This window comes from Podarcis cretensis (assembly GCF_951804945.1).
Source record: "Podarcis cretensis genome assembly, chromosome: 13".
In the NCBI taxonomy this organism is placed as follows: domain Eukaryota; kingdom Metazoa; phylum Chordata; class Lepidosauria; order Squamata; family Lacertidae; genus Podarcis; species Podarcis cretensis.
The window spans coordinates 52222304-52236944 of NC_137182.1; the positions used below are offsets into that span (position 1 = coordinate 52222304).

At 49.6% G+C, this 14641-nt stretch overlaps 2 protein-coding genes across 3 annotated transcripts in view; both read right to left on the reverse strand.

Annotated features, from left to right (window-relative positions):
* The window catches only part of CNTROB (centrobin, centriole duplication and spindle assembly protein), a 35078-nt gene extending 20443 nt beyond the window's left edge, over positions 1–14635 (reverse strand). For both annotated transcript variants that reach the window (XM_079951806.1, XM_079951807.1), the window contains exons 1-7: positions 14112–14635; positions 13936–14029; positions 12463–12541; positions 10114–10279; positions 4484–4600; positions 1750–1866; positions 157–255 (exon numbers count right to left, since the gene is read on the reverse strand). In XM_079951806.1, the coding sequence (XP_079807932.1) occupies positions 157–255; positions 1750–1866; positions 4484–4600; positions 10114–10279; positions 12463–12541; positions 13936–14029; positions 14112–14453 (1014 nt within the window). In that variant the 5' untranslated portion in view covers positions 14454–14635. The remainder of the gene's footprint in view (positions 1–156; positions 256–1749; positions 1867–4483; positions 4601–10113; positions 10280–12462; positions 12542–13935; positions 14030–14111) is intronic.
* Positions 1–14641, reverse strand: part of GUCY2D (guanylate cyclase 2D, retinal) — a 135971-nt gene that overhangs the window by 73725 nt on the left and 47605 nt on the right. The window lies entirely within an intron of this gene.

The following is a 14641-nucleotide window of genomic DNA, read 5'->3' on the forward strand; positions in this document are numbered from 1 at the left end:
TGTTAAAGGGGCAGGAGCCACTGGAAAGGTGAAGGGCCACTGGTAGGCCATTCTATGCTTACTCAAAAATAAGCTCCACTGAGCCCAATGGGGCTTACTCCCTGGATTAGAGGACTGCACCCCACAGGAGCGAGGGCTTGGGAAGGTGATTCTTACCAGAGCCTCCTTCTCCTTGCAGAACTGATTGGCCGCTTGCTGCTCTTGGCTGAGGGCAGACAAGGCTTGTGAGAGGCGCTCTTCCACCTCCGAGATTTTCTACAAGAAAGAAGAGTTAGCCATTTCCCGAAGACAGAGAGGGCCCCCAGCTGAGTCCTTCCTAGACCATTAGGTTTTATGATTTTCTTGATATTGTAAGTGATCCAGAACTGGTCTGTGACCATAATAACCATCCCCAAGGATACCTTACCGGGCTTTTGGTCTGTGACCGTAATAATAAAATTCTATTCTATCCTTCCTAGACCCAAGGTTAATGGGTTGCTGGTTCCGTCCAGGCCTGCCTGGGACATTTTGCTGCCTGAAGCAAAAGGCAAGATGGCGCCACCCCACTTTAGCCCATCCCAGAGACATACGTCAACCTGACCGAGAGCGAATCTCAATGGGAGAGATTCAGCAGCCCCTGAGCCTATTATTATTATTATTATTATTATTACAGTGGTGCCTCGCAAGACAAAAAGAATCCGTTCCGCGAGTCTCTTCATCTTGCGGTTTTTTCGTCTTGCGAAGCAAGCCCATTGACAGCTTAGCGGATTAGCGCTATTAGCGGTTTAGCGGATCAGTTGTTAAGCGGCTTAGCGGCTTAGAAAAAGGGGGGAAGGGGGGGGAAACCGCAGGAACTCGCAAGACATTTTCGTCTTGCGAAGCAAGCCCATAGGAAATTTGTTTTGCGAAGCACCTCCAAAACGGAAAACCCTTTCGTCTAGCGGGTTTTCCGTCTTGCGAGGCATTCATCTTGCGGGGCACCACTGTACTATTTTTTTTATTTATAGACCTTTTATCAAAAGACCCCAGGACAGTGTACAACATTAAGGACACATTTTATGGAGCACAATGATGAAGACATAATAAAAAGCACCATGATAAAGTACAGTGGTACCTCGGGTTACATACGCTTCAGGTTACAGACTCCGCTAACCCAGAAATATTACCTCGGGTTAAGAACTTTGCTTCAGAATGAGAACAGAAATCGTGCCGCTGCAGCAGCGGGAGGTCCCATTAGCTAAAGTGGTGCTTCAGGTTAAGAACAGTTTCAGGTTAAGAACGGACCTCCAGAACCAATTAAGTACGTAACCAGAGGTACCACTGTAATCATAACAACAGTCTCCCCCAATAGATTATTTAACGGCCAAAGGACTGAGTAAAAGAGGATCTTTTTGCCTGGTGCCTAAAAACATAATGATGTCGCCAGGTGAGCCTCTCAGGCGAGAGCATTCCACACATGGGGAGCCACCACCGAAAAGGCCTTTCTCGTGTTGCCACGCACCAAACCTCTCAGGGAGAGGGACACAGAGAAGAGCCTCGTGCGACAAGCACAGGGTCCTGTGTGGCATATGTAGCACTGACCACCAACACAGAAAAAAAGGGGGGGTTGTGCACAAGAGCAACAGGGAGGGGGGTGATCCAGCGCGGCTGCAAAATGCAGAGTGCCTCTCTCCAAATTTCCTGGTGGCCCCATGCGCCTGCCTGCCGATGGGCGAAGCTGGAACCCCACCCTCTTGCTGCCCTGCTGAGATCCGTGGCCCAAAACCCCACCTCCTTCTGCTTCCCCAGCGCCTGCTCAAGCCCTTCCTTCTCCGTCTGCAGCCTGCGTAGTGTCGCCGTTCGCTCAGCCTCGTGCCGGTTCCAGCCCTCCACCACTTTGGCCAGGGTCTGTGGAAAGGAGAATGAGAGGCTCAACTGGCTGTCTTCCCTGCCCCCCTACCGCCCCAGCAGGGATCCAGGGGGTTCCCCAGCTGTAAAGAGATCCCTCGCTCTTTGGGCAGTGAGAGAGAACTGGTGTATTGTCGAAACTGTAGTCAATTTCCCCCTCCGTCTCCTGGAAGCCACATCCTACACTGGCCTCTGCAGGCCATTTTTCTGGCCTGGACTCAACCACTGCTTGCATATTTGAAATGACCAACAAGCGGCTGGGGGCTCAATTCCATTCCAGAGGTAAATGCTCACTATGAGGGTTGTTCTTGTTTCCTTTATATGCAGAGGTGACTAGAGCACCGAGCCTATAGCAAATGTATCTTTGAGACCCGTACAACGATCCTGAGAGAGCAAGCAAGGCAGAGGGGCTCTCTGGGAAACACCCGAGATCCTTGTTCAAGCCTGGGATGCAACAGGCATCTCTGCAGTATGAAGTGTGTGTGTGTGTGTGTGTGTGTGTGAATTCGACAGTCCTTAGTTTGTTTTCAGTTGCGAGTTTGCTAATATTAATATTGTTAATATTAATGGTTAATGTTAAAGCTGGACCATAAAGAAGGCTGATCGCCAAAGAATGGATGCTTTTGAATTCTGGTGCTGGAGGAGACTCTTGAGAGTCCCATGGACTGCAAGAAGATCAAACCTCTCCATTCTGAAGGAAATCAGCCCTGAGTGCTCACTGGAAGGACAGATCGTGAAGCTGAGGCTCCAAGACTTTGGCCACCTCATGAGAAGAGAAGAGTCCCTGGAAAAGACCCTGGTGCTGGGAAAGATGGAGGGCGCAAGGAGAAGAGGACGACGGAGGACGAGATGGGGGGACAGTGTTCTTGAAGCTACCAGCATGAGTTTGACCAAACTGCGGGAGGCAGTGGAAGACAGGAGGGCCTGGCGTGCTCTGGTCCAGGGGGCCACAAAGAGGCGGACACGACTAAACGACTAAACAACAATATTGTTTTGTGGATTATGAGAGCTGTAAGGCTTTGTGAATCTTATAATATGACCTTCGTTGTGGCTCTGCCATTTTGCGTATTTTTTAGCTGTTTTCTTAACAGCGTTTTATAGGAGGTCCTCATTTCGCTGGTGATTTGCAATTGCTTTACTGAGGATTCGTTAATTATTCTATAGGATCCATGTTGCAATTGTGATGCTACGTTATTGTTTGTAAGCTGGTTTGTGATATGCGTGCGAATCGAAAGTGGCCTGGAAATAGAATGAATGAGATCAAAAGTTTTTCGAGGACTGGGGAAAGTTGGTGGAGCATTGGGAAGGTATAAGTGATAATGAAATAACGTTGGTGGCATTTAAAGAAGCTCTGTAAAAGTCTAAGAAATATTGCAAAAAAGGAAAACAGGTATCAAAGGGTATATTAAAAGGCAACAGCAAATTTAAGAAATGTGTAATTAAAAAATCTAATTTGGATGATTATCAGAGAGGCTGAAGGAAGTCCAAAAGTGGAAAATTTGTTAAAGTTGTAATGTGATGTGATATGTATTTTTTATGATGAAAAATAAAAATTATTTTTTTAAAAAAAAAGGAAATAGAATGAATGAATGAATGAATGGGCTAAGTTGTTGACCTGGGCAGGTGCTGCAAGTTCTGCCTTTGAAACAGCCCCAGTCATCAGGCTTTGCTAAAAAGAGTGTAGCATTCAGGGCTGCGGTAGGGAGAAGCTACTGCCAGTGTGGGGAACTGGTGAGGTGAGGTCCTCCAGACGCTGCTGAACTGCAGCTCCCATCACCCCCAACTATTGGGCTGTGCTTTGCTGGGACTGGTGGGAGTTGTAGTTCAGCTGGGAGGACCAAAGGTTCCTGCACCCCAGGGGTCAGAAGATTGTAAAGAACTGCCCTCCCTGCAGTTGCTAAGACCAGCAGCTGCTACATGTAAAAATGTTGAAAGGAGCTCTGCCAGATGAGGCCCATCTAGCCCACCATCCTCTTCTCACCGTGGTCCACATAGAATCATAGAATCATAGAGTTGGAAGAGACCACAAGGGCCATTGAGTCCAACCCCCTGCCAAGCAGGAAACACCATCAGAGCACTCCTGACATATGCTTGTCAAGCCTCTGCTTAAAGACCTCCAAAGAAGGAGACTCCACCACACTCCTTGGCAGCAAATTCCACTGTCAAACAGCTCTTACTGTCAGGAAGTTCTTCCTAATGTTTAGGTGGAATCTTTTTTCTTGTAGTTTGGATCCATTGCTCCGTGTCCGCTTCTCTGGAGCAGCAGAAAACAACCTTTCTCCCTCCTCTTTTATATATTTGAACATGGCTATCATATCACCCCTTAACCTCCTCTTCTCCAGGCTAAACATGCCCAGCTCCCTTAGCTGTTCCTCATAAGGCATCGTTTCCAGGCCTTTGACCATTTTGGTTGCCCTCAAGCAGGACCTGAGCACAGCAGCAGCAGCAGCAGCAGCAGCGCTCTCCTCACCTGCAGTCCCCAGTCCCTTGTATTCAGAGGCCTCCTGCCTCCATGCCCTGGGCTCCCCAACTCCAACCCACCTGCTCCTCCTCCTCCTTCCTGGGCCAGCCTCTCTCTGGGCATCTCAGCCACACACCTGTCGTGTCGAAGGCTCACCTTATCCAGCTGCTCTATCATGCTGTCTTTCTTCTTGTCCGCCGAGACGGCGACGGCCAGCTGCTGCTGCAGCTCCAGGATGCGATTCTGCAAGGCGTGGATGTGCCGCTCGCAGTGCTGGGTGGGAGGAAGCGGTCAAGAATTGAGTGGCTGTGGAAGGGAAGGGTGAAGCATTTGGGCCAGGGGAGGTCGGAAATGATTCTTGCGGAAGAGGCAACTCAAGACCTGACCCCTCTCCAAGAACCCCCACTGATGCACCATTCTTCCAGGTTCTCCCCCCCGTCTCCACCCCACCACAATCCTGAGCGATGGAAACTTTGATATCAGTCAAACCCCTAACAGCTAAAATGAAAGATGAAGATTTCCGGGAGCTGAGCCAGTCCTGGGGATTATTCAGGAGGCCATGCCTTACTTCTGCCCTGTTTATATCCTCTTATAAATACAGGTGTTCAGTCGCTACTTCTCTCCTGTCCTACATGGAGCACCCTGTTCAGGGGAAGTGGAGTTCTCCTCTGCCTCCAAGAGCAGAATAAGTCCCCTCTGCAGCAGACATGCTCTGCCCGGTTTGCATGAGCAAACCGTTTGGAAGGAAACAGTCTCCCCCATCCCACCCCAGACTTGGCTGTCTTGGGTTAGCCTAGGGCAGCAGTGAGGGCTCTTTGGCCTGCGGTGCTGATGAGACCCACCAGGCCTCCCTATTTGGTCCAGCTGCTCCCACCTGATGTCAGGTGCAGGGCAGGTGAAGACCTGGCTTGGCCATGGGGGCGTTTCCAGGCAGCATTGATCATCTGATCTGTGGCACAGGACTTTGCAAGAGGTGACAGTCAGCTGACCAGAGCTTTGCAGGCTGTACCATTGCCCATCATACTGGGCCAAACGGGGGGGGGGGGATAATGATCTGGCCAGCGGCCATATCTTGTTGCCCACATCTGGGTCCAGTGGCTGTTAGTGGGGATGAGCATCAGGGAACACTTCATACCAGTTCCCAGAAACTCCCCCCAATACAGATAAGCATAATCAGTATTTAAAGCAATCATCATAATTCAGCAGAACAATAGATTTGCAGCTGAGCTACAAAACAAAACATTTTTATTTTATTTTTTAGTGTTTATATTATTAACTTGTAAGATATGGATTTGTTTTGGTTTTTTTAGTCGTTGCTTTTTTAGTTTTTCGAATGTTGGTTTTTGTATTGTTATTTTTCGATATTTTTCATGTTGTTGTTGTTGTGTGGAAAATACTAATAAAATTTATTCGATAAAAAAAAAAAGATTTGCAGCTGAGCTATCTATGACTTGGCAGCAGATCCATCTTCAGCAGTAATACAGGTATAGTACTCGTAGCAGATCAATCCCCTGTAAAGAAAACCAAAAAAACCCCTGGGAGAATAAAAATGTGTTTAACTGGTCTTGGAAGAGAGCCAGCGATAGTATCACTTGCATCTCAGGGGGGACCTGCTCATCTGTTAAGATATTAGTCCGTGGCTCTCAAGCCCCACTAAGGGGCTTGAATTAGGAAGGCTTTCCCAAGGCAGACCTGTCTGGGCCCGATACAATATACTCCCAGCCCTCGTTAAACGTGGACTGGAGTTGCTTTTAGCCAGCCGGACATCCGTTGAGATGTTGCACCCGCTTCCACCAAAAACACCTTCCTGCAGTACCACTGCAAGTCGCTACGTCCCAGCGAGTAATCCATTCACCTCCCACCCAGACACGCTTATCACAACGCTGTGTTTGTAGCAGAGGGACTGCCATCTCTGCCTGTCATGCTGCGGACCTGAGTCTGACTCCTAGGTTGGCCGGGCACTTCTTGGGGGAGAGGGGGCCATAGCTGAACGGTGGGGCACCTGTTTTGGATACAGCGGGGACCACCCAGTGGCAAATGCGCCACCAAAATGTAGCCTGGCGTGAATCAGACCAGGGTGTCCAAAGAATGAGGGTTCCAAGTGTATTCAGTGGGGTGTGTGTGTGTGTTGGGGCTCAAGCATAGAGCAAAAAAGCCCTAATACATGGCTGCCTCTCCTTGCTGCTCTGGGACCAAGAAGGAGGGAAAGCTCTCATGTCACGAGTGAGCAACGGATACTCTTTTAAAAAGTAAGGCCTGGTGTTCAGTGGCTGTTCAAAAGGACATACCGTATTTTTTGCTCTATAAGACTCACTTTCTCTCTCCTAAAAAGTAAGGGGAAATGTGTGTGCGTCTTATGGAGCGAATGCAGGCTGTGCAGCTATCCCAGAAGCCAGAACAGCAAGAGGAATCGCTGCTTTCTCTGCGCAGCGATCCCTCTTCTTGTTCTGGCTTCTGAGATTCAGAATACTTTTTTCTTGTTTTCCTCCTCCAAAAACTAGGTTCGTCTTACGGTCTGGTGCGTCTTATAGAGCGAAAAATACGGTAACTCTTTTGCATGGGCAACGCAATGGGGCAGAAGCCGCTTCACCCACACACTCCCACCTGCCTCCCAGAAAGGCCTAGATTTGAGTCCTCCAGAATATTTCTCCCAGGAAGTTCCAGGACTTTCTGGAACAGCTCTCAGAGCCCTGGAGCTTACTTTGGGTTCCCAGCAGCACCTGGGCCAGGCAGAGCAGGCTCCTGCACTCTAATAGGCTTAGAGGGCTAAATTGAGCCTCGGGAGGGGGCCGGCTAGCCCTCCACCCACCCCAGCAAGCAGCTTAAAGCCGGGCAAGGCGCTCCGCAGCAGCAACACCAAGGTCAGGCTTGTTCCACCAGCACGTGGGCTGGGTCTGCGGCACGCCAGCGCCTCCTCCTGGTCAGGGCTGGCCTCCTCCCCTCATCATCGCCACCACCCACTTCGCTCCCTTGTCCTCCGGAAGATGGTTAGGACAAGAGAGGAGAAGGAGATGGAGGCAGGAGGCAGCCAGGATTCTGTTTGCAGGTTTGGCAGGAGGCTGGAGTTGTACACAAGCTGGTGGGCAGGGGGATTACAATGACAAGAGCGGGTACTTGAGAGCACTCCTTTAAAATGCACCGGAGAGTGGATTAAAAGCAAGGGTTGGGCACAAATGAGGTGCCTGCGCCTTTTTTGCACAGCCTAAGAGCTGCCTAGGGACGCGGGTGGCGCTGTGGGTTAAACCACAGAGCCTAGGACTTGCCGATCAGAAGGTCGGCGGTTCGAATCCCCGCAACGGGGTGAGCTCCCGTCGCTCGGTCCCTGCTCCTGCCCACCTAGCAGTTCGAAAGCACGTCAAAGTGCAAGTAGATAAATAGGTACCACTCCAGCGGGAAGGTAAACGGCGTTTCCATGCGTTGCTCTGGTTCGCCAGAAGCGGCTTAGTCATGCTGGCCACATGACCCAGAAGCTGTACGCCGGCTCCCTCGGCCAGTAAAGCGAGATGTGCGCCGCAACCCCAGAGTCGGCCATGACTGGACCTAACGGTCAGGGGTCCCTTTACCTTTACCTAAAAAGAACTGCCCCTTGAGCAGGTCTCTGAATGTTGGAAGTTTAGGATGGAGAAAAGGAGCACACAGTTAAACTACAGAACTCCCTCCCAGAGGAGGCAGCGATGGCCTTTAAAAGATGACTTTAAAAGAGGATTAGACAAATTCACTGAGGAGAGGGCTTGCAATGGCTCTGCTTTGCCTCCAGAATTTGAGGAAGCAATGTTTTCAAATACCAGTTGCTAGAAATCACAGGAAGGGAGGGTGGCCGTGCTCCAATCGTGCTTGCAGGTTTCCCACAGGGATCGGGTCTGAGAACAGGATGTTGGACCAGATGAGAGCTGGCCGGATCTAGCAGGTTTTTATTAGGTTATCTGCAAAGGATGCTGCACTATGTGGGCTTCGGTCCAATCCAGCAAGGCACTTCATATATTCACGACCACGAGTGCAGACTCCAGAGCAACTGACACAAGTGAGGAATGATTTCACCCTTCACAAGATTCTGTGTTAGGCATTCCTGTATTTTGAAAACTAATTGCTGGGCCACTGGAAACTAGTGAGACCAAAACTCAACAGGGAAAATAGACCACGCCCAAAGACTCTAGTCTGTCCATCCTAGCTTAAAGAGGGGGGAAAGAGTGAATATTCCCCACCTGTTGTGAAAAGAGCAGGTACCCATATCCATGCTAGTGAAGCTGGAGCTATTATTTTCTAGATGAGTTATTATGGTGTCGCAAGGCTGCGTGAAGCTTAACAAATTCAAGTTCTGCCCCAGAAGGGAGCTACATTCTGCATCCTAAATCATGGAAATCAAAGCAAAGTCTCATGGCCTCTTGCTGATTTTGCATAATTTTTTTAAAAAACAACAACAACAACCACTAAATATATTTTTACTTGGCAAGCTTTTTGGAGGTGGGAGAAGAAACGGGTGCCACAGAGAACTCTGAAGATCTCCAGAAGTTCAGCTCCACTTTCCTTTGGCTGAAGATCAGGGCTGACACGAACATACAAACTCAAGCATCGCTTCCTTGCATATTCAGGAAACGCAGCCTTGATTTGACGGTGAAACCGGCTGACTCCAAAGGTGGTGTGCTTTTAAAGCAGAGGCTTTTCTGCACGGTTTGGACACATATCAGGGATACGGCTGCCGCCCCCTTCCAGCACTGCGATTCACAGAGAGGAAGGGGCTGCTGAGAAGCAGATCTACTGGACCTTATCCCTTTCCCCAGAGAAGTCAGGACTCCTGGTTTCTTTCGTGAAGAGGTTACAGTTCAGCAACAACCGCAGCTTGCAGCCCTGATCCCGTCTTCCTAACTGCCCATGGAACTCTGCCCATGTTGAAGGTGAACGTAGGGGGGCACGTGGCTGGAAGGTCAGAAAGCTCATTATGGGCCATGATACCGGCTAAGTCCGAGTAGCTTTACTTAAAGTCGCAGGTCACATGACACTTACTTCATACCGCCCCCCCCCCAGCCATATTGGTCCATCCTTCAAGCCTCTTTGGTTGCCTAATGCAAAGCAGTAATCCTTGCAATTAGGAGAGGCTCAGGTGAGAAGGGGGGGTGGGGTGCGAGGCCGATGGGCCAATGGTCTGCGTGGAGCATTTTCCCTGGCAAAGAAATCCTCAAACAGTTGGATTTCTTTGTTTAGGGCAATGGTTCTCAGAGGGTGTGGAAGGAGAGGATGGCAAGTGTGGCAGGAAGATTTGAGGACAATCAAAGAAACATTTCAGTGTAGTATACTATACCATCAAAAAATACATTTTTGCAGAATATCCAAAATGAAAGCAAGAAGATCCAAATGATACTCAGGACATTCCTAATTGTGATCTTTTCATTTTCCAATGAATTTCTTATCAATAAAAAATTCAGTGTGGCATGAACAAATTTTTATTTGTTCATCGTATTTTTAATTTTATAGCATTTTTAATATTCTGTTGGGAGCCATACAGAGTGGCTGGGGAAACTCAGACAGATGGGCGGGGTATAAATAATAAAAAATTATTCTTATTATTGTAATTGTTATTACTATTAATTTTTATTATTATTATTGAAGTGTGCCCCACAGAAATTTTTTTGAGAACCACTGTTTCAGGGGAAGAATATGACTTTTAAAAGCAATTTGGGGGGAGAAGAGGACAGGGCAGACCCAGGCCTAGCAGCCACCCGTTCCCTCATTCTCCCACAATCCTTTGTGAATCCTTCAGGCAGGCTCCACAGCTGTCTGGTGCCACTCACCTTCCGCCGGGCCTGCTCCTTGTCCAAGGAGTCCTTCAGCAGGTGGGAGTCGGCATATGGCGGATGCTCACGGACTTGGCCCAAGCGCAGACTGGTGTAGCGGGGAAATAGTTGCTCAAAGCCAGCTAGGGAGCCAGGAGGAGAGACCTCCTGCAGGGGCCTGGCGCTAAGGGGACAAACGGAAAGGGGACATGAAGGCAACAGAGGCTCCTTCAAAACCAGCCACAATCGAGCCCTCCACCCTTCTGATACTCTTACTCTTTAGCTTCCGGCATCTTCTATCCCCAAGACGCCAGGACAAGGACCCAGGAGTTCTAGAGCCCCCCCCCTCTCTCTCTCTCTCAACATTTCAGGGTTGGCTGAACCACTTCCTGGCCTTTCACCCCAAGGGCTGGCATCTGTCTACTCATCCTCCTTTTACAATAATGCTCCTACACTGGGGTCTCTGCATTTCTCTATCGTGGGTAACTTCTGGCCCACAGGCCTCATTAGCTGGGCCTTAGGGACATGGGTGGCACTGTAGGTTAAACCACAGAGCCTAGGGCTTGCCGATCAGAAGGTCAGCGGTTCGAATCCCCACGACGGGGTGAGCTCCCGTTGCTCGGTCCCTGTTCCTGCCCACCTAGCAGTTCGAAAGCATGCCAAAAAGTCCAAGTAGATAAATAGGTACCACTCTGCCGGGAAGGTAAACGGCATTTCCGTGCACTGCTCTGGTTCGCCAGAAGCGGCTTAGTCCTGCTGGCCACATGACTCGGAAGCTGTACGCCGGCTCCCTCGGCCAGTAAAGTGAGATGAGCGCCGCAACCCCAGAGTCATCCGTGACTGGGCCTAATGGTCAGGGGTCCCTTTACCTTTGCCTAGGACTTTGTTTGGCCAAGCCTTGCCCACCTGTTCCACCTCACAATGTGGGGTGCAGGTACAGGAAGGACTGAGCGAAAAAGGGGGGGTTGCAGCCACTGCAAATCAGGCGCACCTCCAAAGCCCTGCAATGGGGCGCTGTGAAGTCCTGACAATCAGCTGGTTGTTGGTGCTTAAGTGCCTGCACTGCTCTATGCAAGAACAGCTGATTCTTGAGGCTGGCACAGAGCTGTGTGTGGTGCTTTAAAGCTGATCCACAGGGCTTCAAAGTGAGGTGCAAGCTCTTTTTTTATATATATAATAATATTTATTCGGAGTTTAAAAGTTACAAAAAGAAAAAAACAGTACAAAATACAAAGAAAAATGTACAACAGCAACAGAGCAAAAAATGAAAATTAAATAAAAATACATTCACTTAAAAAAGAAAAGAAACAGATTAAACCTTTACATAACTTTCTTCCTTTACTTATTTCCTTGACCTCCTCACACCTCCCAATTTTGTATTCTAGTTCAAATCGTTATTTCAGCAAATCCTTCCAAACTTATTTTCATTTAAATAATTTAAGTCCAAAGTGAGGTGCAAGCTCTATGCTAGCCCGGGGGTTGGGGAATCACATCACTGTGATGTCATGTGATTGATAAGTTGGTGACCTGCAGAGGGTAGCGGAGTTAAGGGATCTGGCCCACCAGCCAGATCCAGTTCCCCACCTTTGCTCTCTAGAATTGTGGACTCCAAAGATAAGCTTTGTATGAGATCATCTACCCTAGCTGAAGGGAAGGCACCTCCATTCATCCTTCAAATGAGTGAGGAAACAGAGAAGTGAATTCTCGCCTGCACCCAACACTGAACCATGCTTTCTCATGACATGCATGAGCCTCTGAACACACCAAGCAAAACCAAACGGAAACTCATGCACATTTCCAAGGCTCAGGACTGAACCAAGGTTTGTGCTGCATGCAAACCAAGCCACGGTTGTCAAAGGCCCCCAATGATTTAAAAAAAAAAACAGCATGTGGCGAGACATCAATGCTCCTCAACAGAATCTGAAATTCACGCAAGATCTTAAACGGGGTTCTTTATCTGTCTCCTGAGATGAAGCTGCTTCTGGCTGGGAAGAGCTGTGTAGCAGGAACCCCTCAAGGCTACAATAGCAACTGACCCAGAGCCAATGCTCTTTTTTCGGTCGGTATGCATCAGTATAGCATACTGCTACCTCTTTTCCGCTGCCACCACCTCACTGCCGCCGCTTCTCCCAGAAGGTGCTTTGGCAATCGTAAGGATCATGCCCAAATGCCTCTGCTCTGGCACGACTTTTATAATCCTCAGGCACCTTCCTGGAATGTGCTTTGGCGTTCAAAGGGTTGCGCTAAAGCACCTCCAAGAGGCTGTGCCTTCCGCAGCGTAGCAGGGCCTATTTTTCCTTTTAGAAAAACACACCAACCGCTGCCCAGAGCCCTAGGAAGTCTGTTCATGTCCTGAGATGAACTTACTTGAGCAAGGCTGTTGTGCTGTCACTCTCAAAGGAGTCATCGTCTTTCCGCTCAAAAGTTCGCAGTACCACAGCATCCCCTGCAGGCAGAAAGGGGGAAATTGTTATCTGCAGGTCGGAAGCAGCTTTGGGGGTGAAGGGAGAACCGGCTCCGATTTTGGTATAAGGCCACTTCCTGTGTTCCTACTTGGGAGGCTGGCTAGAGAGAACCTGCTATAGATTCAGGAGTGAAATGAGAGATCAAGAAGTGGGTGGCAGTGGAAGCGTGCCACACAGGGCAGTGAGTAAAAAGGACCAGCTTTAGGGGAGCCTCTCCAAAGGGAAGTCTGGTTGGACCATGTTCCCCACACAAAGCTTTTTTAAAATCCTATTTTTGGTACCTCCCTTCATGGATCACTGCCTTGCCATGGCGAAGGGGCTTGAACTATGGCAAGTGCTTAAAGAAATGGGAGTGCCTGATCACCTCATCTGTCTCCTGGGAAATCTCTATGTGGGACAAGAAGCTACAGTTAGAACTGGATATGGAACAACTGATTGGTTCAAAATTGGGAAAGGAGTACGACAAGGCTGTATATTGTCTCCCTGCTTATTTAACTTATATGCAGAATTCATCATGCGAAAGTCTGAGCTGGATGAATCCCTAGCCGGATTTAAGATTGCCGGAAGAAATATCAACAACCTCAGATATGCAGATGACACAACATTAATGGCAGAAAGTGAGGAGGAATTAAAGAACCTTTTAATGAGGGTGAAAGAGGAGAGCGCAAAATATGGTCTGAAGCTCAATATCAAAAAAACGAAGATCATGGCCGCTGGTTCCATCACCTCCTGGCAAATAGAAGGGGAAGAAATGGAGGCAGTGAGAGATTTTACTTTCTTGGGCTCCATGATCACTGCAGATGGTGACAGCAGCCACGAAATTAAAAGACGCCTGCTTCATGGGAGAAAAGCAATGACAAACCTAGACAGCATCTTAAAAAGCAGAGGCATCACCTTGCCAACAATGGTCCATATAGTTAAAGCTATGGTTTTCCCAGTAGTGATGTATGGAAGTGGGAGCTGGACCATAAAGAAGGCTGATCACTGAAGAATGGATGCTTTTGAATTCTGGTGCTGGAAGAGACTCTTGAGAGTCCCATGGACTGCAAGAAGATCAGACCGATCCATTCTGAAGGAAATCAGCCCTGAGTGCTCACTGGAAGGACAGATCCTGAAGCTGGCGCTCCATACTTTGGCCACCTCATGAGAAGAGAAGACTCCCTGGAAAAGACCCTGATGTTGGGAAAGATGGAGGGCACAAGGAGAAGGGATAACAGAGGATGAGATGGTTGGATAGTGTTCTCGAAGCTACCAGCATGAGTTTGACCAAACTGCAGGAGGCAGTGGAAGATAGGAGGGCCTGGCGTGCTCTGGTCCAGGGGGTCACAAAGAGTCAGACACGACTAAACGACAACAAAGTTTTTGGTACTCTCACCATGAGCAGCATCCCTGGACCCACGGAGGATGCCTTGCAGATGGCAGCGCACGTCCTCCATCTCAGAGATGTGGCGGGACTCGACGGCAGGACCCTGCAGGAGAGAATGAAAGAGGCCTGGGTGTTTCATCCTGCATCTCCAGTCTCTCCCCTGCCACGTGGCCTCTCCTCCTCACCTTCCTGTAGGTGCTGGCCTCCACGCTGGTTGAGAGTCGGTGGCTGAGCTCCTCCGCCAGAGTGTCCAGATCTACTTCGGGGGCCTCCGCTTCCCTGGAGAGGCCCAAGCTGTGCTGGTTCTCCAGGTGGGAGCGGGCCTGAGCCTCAGCCTGCCGGCTCTGATGCAGCGAGGCATAGAGTTGTGCCGTCACCTGGGAGGTATAGGGGGTGCCCGCCTGAGAGGAAGGGACCTTTTGCCCTGGGGTGGCAGGAGCCGAGGGTGGCAGCAGCTCCATGTCGCTCAGAAGATCCTCGCTGTGGATGGAGGAGCTCAAAGTCCTGCAGGCACTCTTGTCGGCCATGGGTACAGTTGGAGGTGGTGGTTCCGAAGCCTTTGCCCAAGCCGGCCAGGCTGCAGGAGTTCTGTGCTCAGAAGCCCAGAGTCCCTGTCATAATGCGGAGTGTCCGGTGACAACAGGACTCCGACAGATGGAAGGTGCTTTCAGACATGCTGGCCCGTCCGGAGTGCCGGCAAGGAGACGCTGGAAGG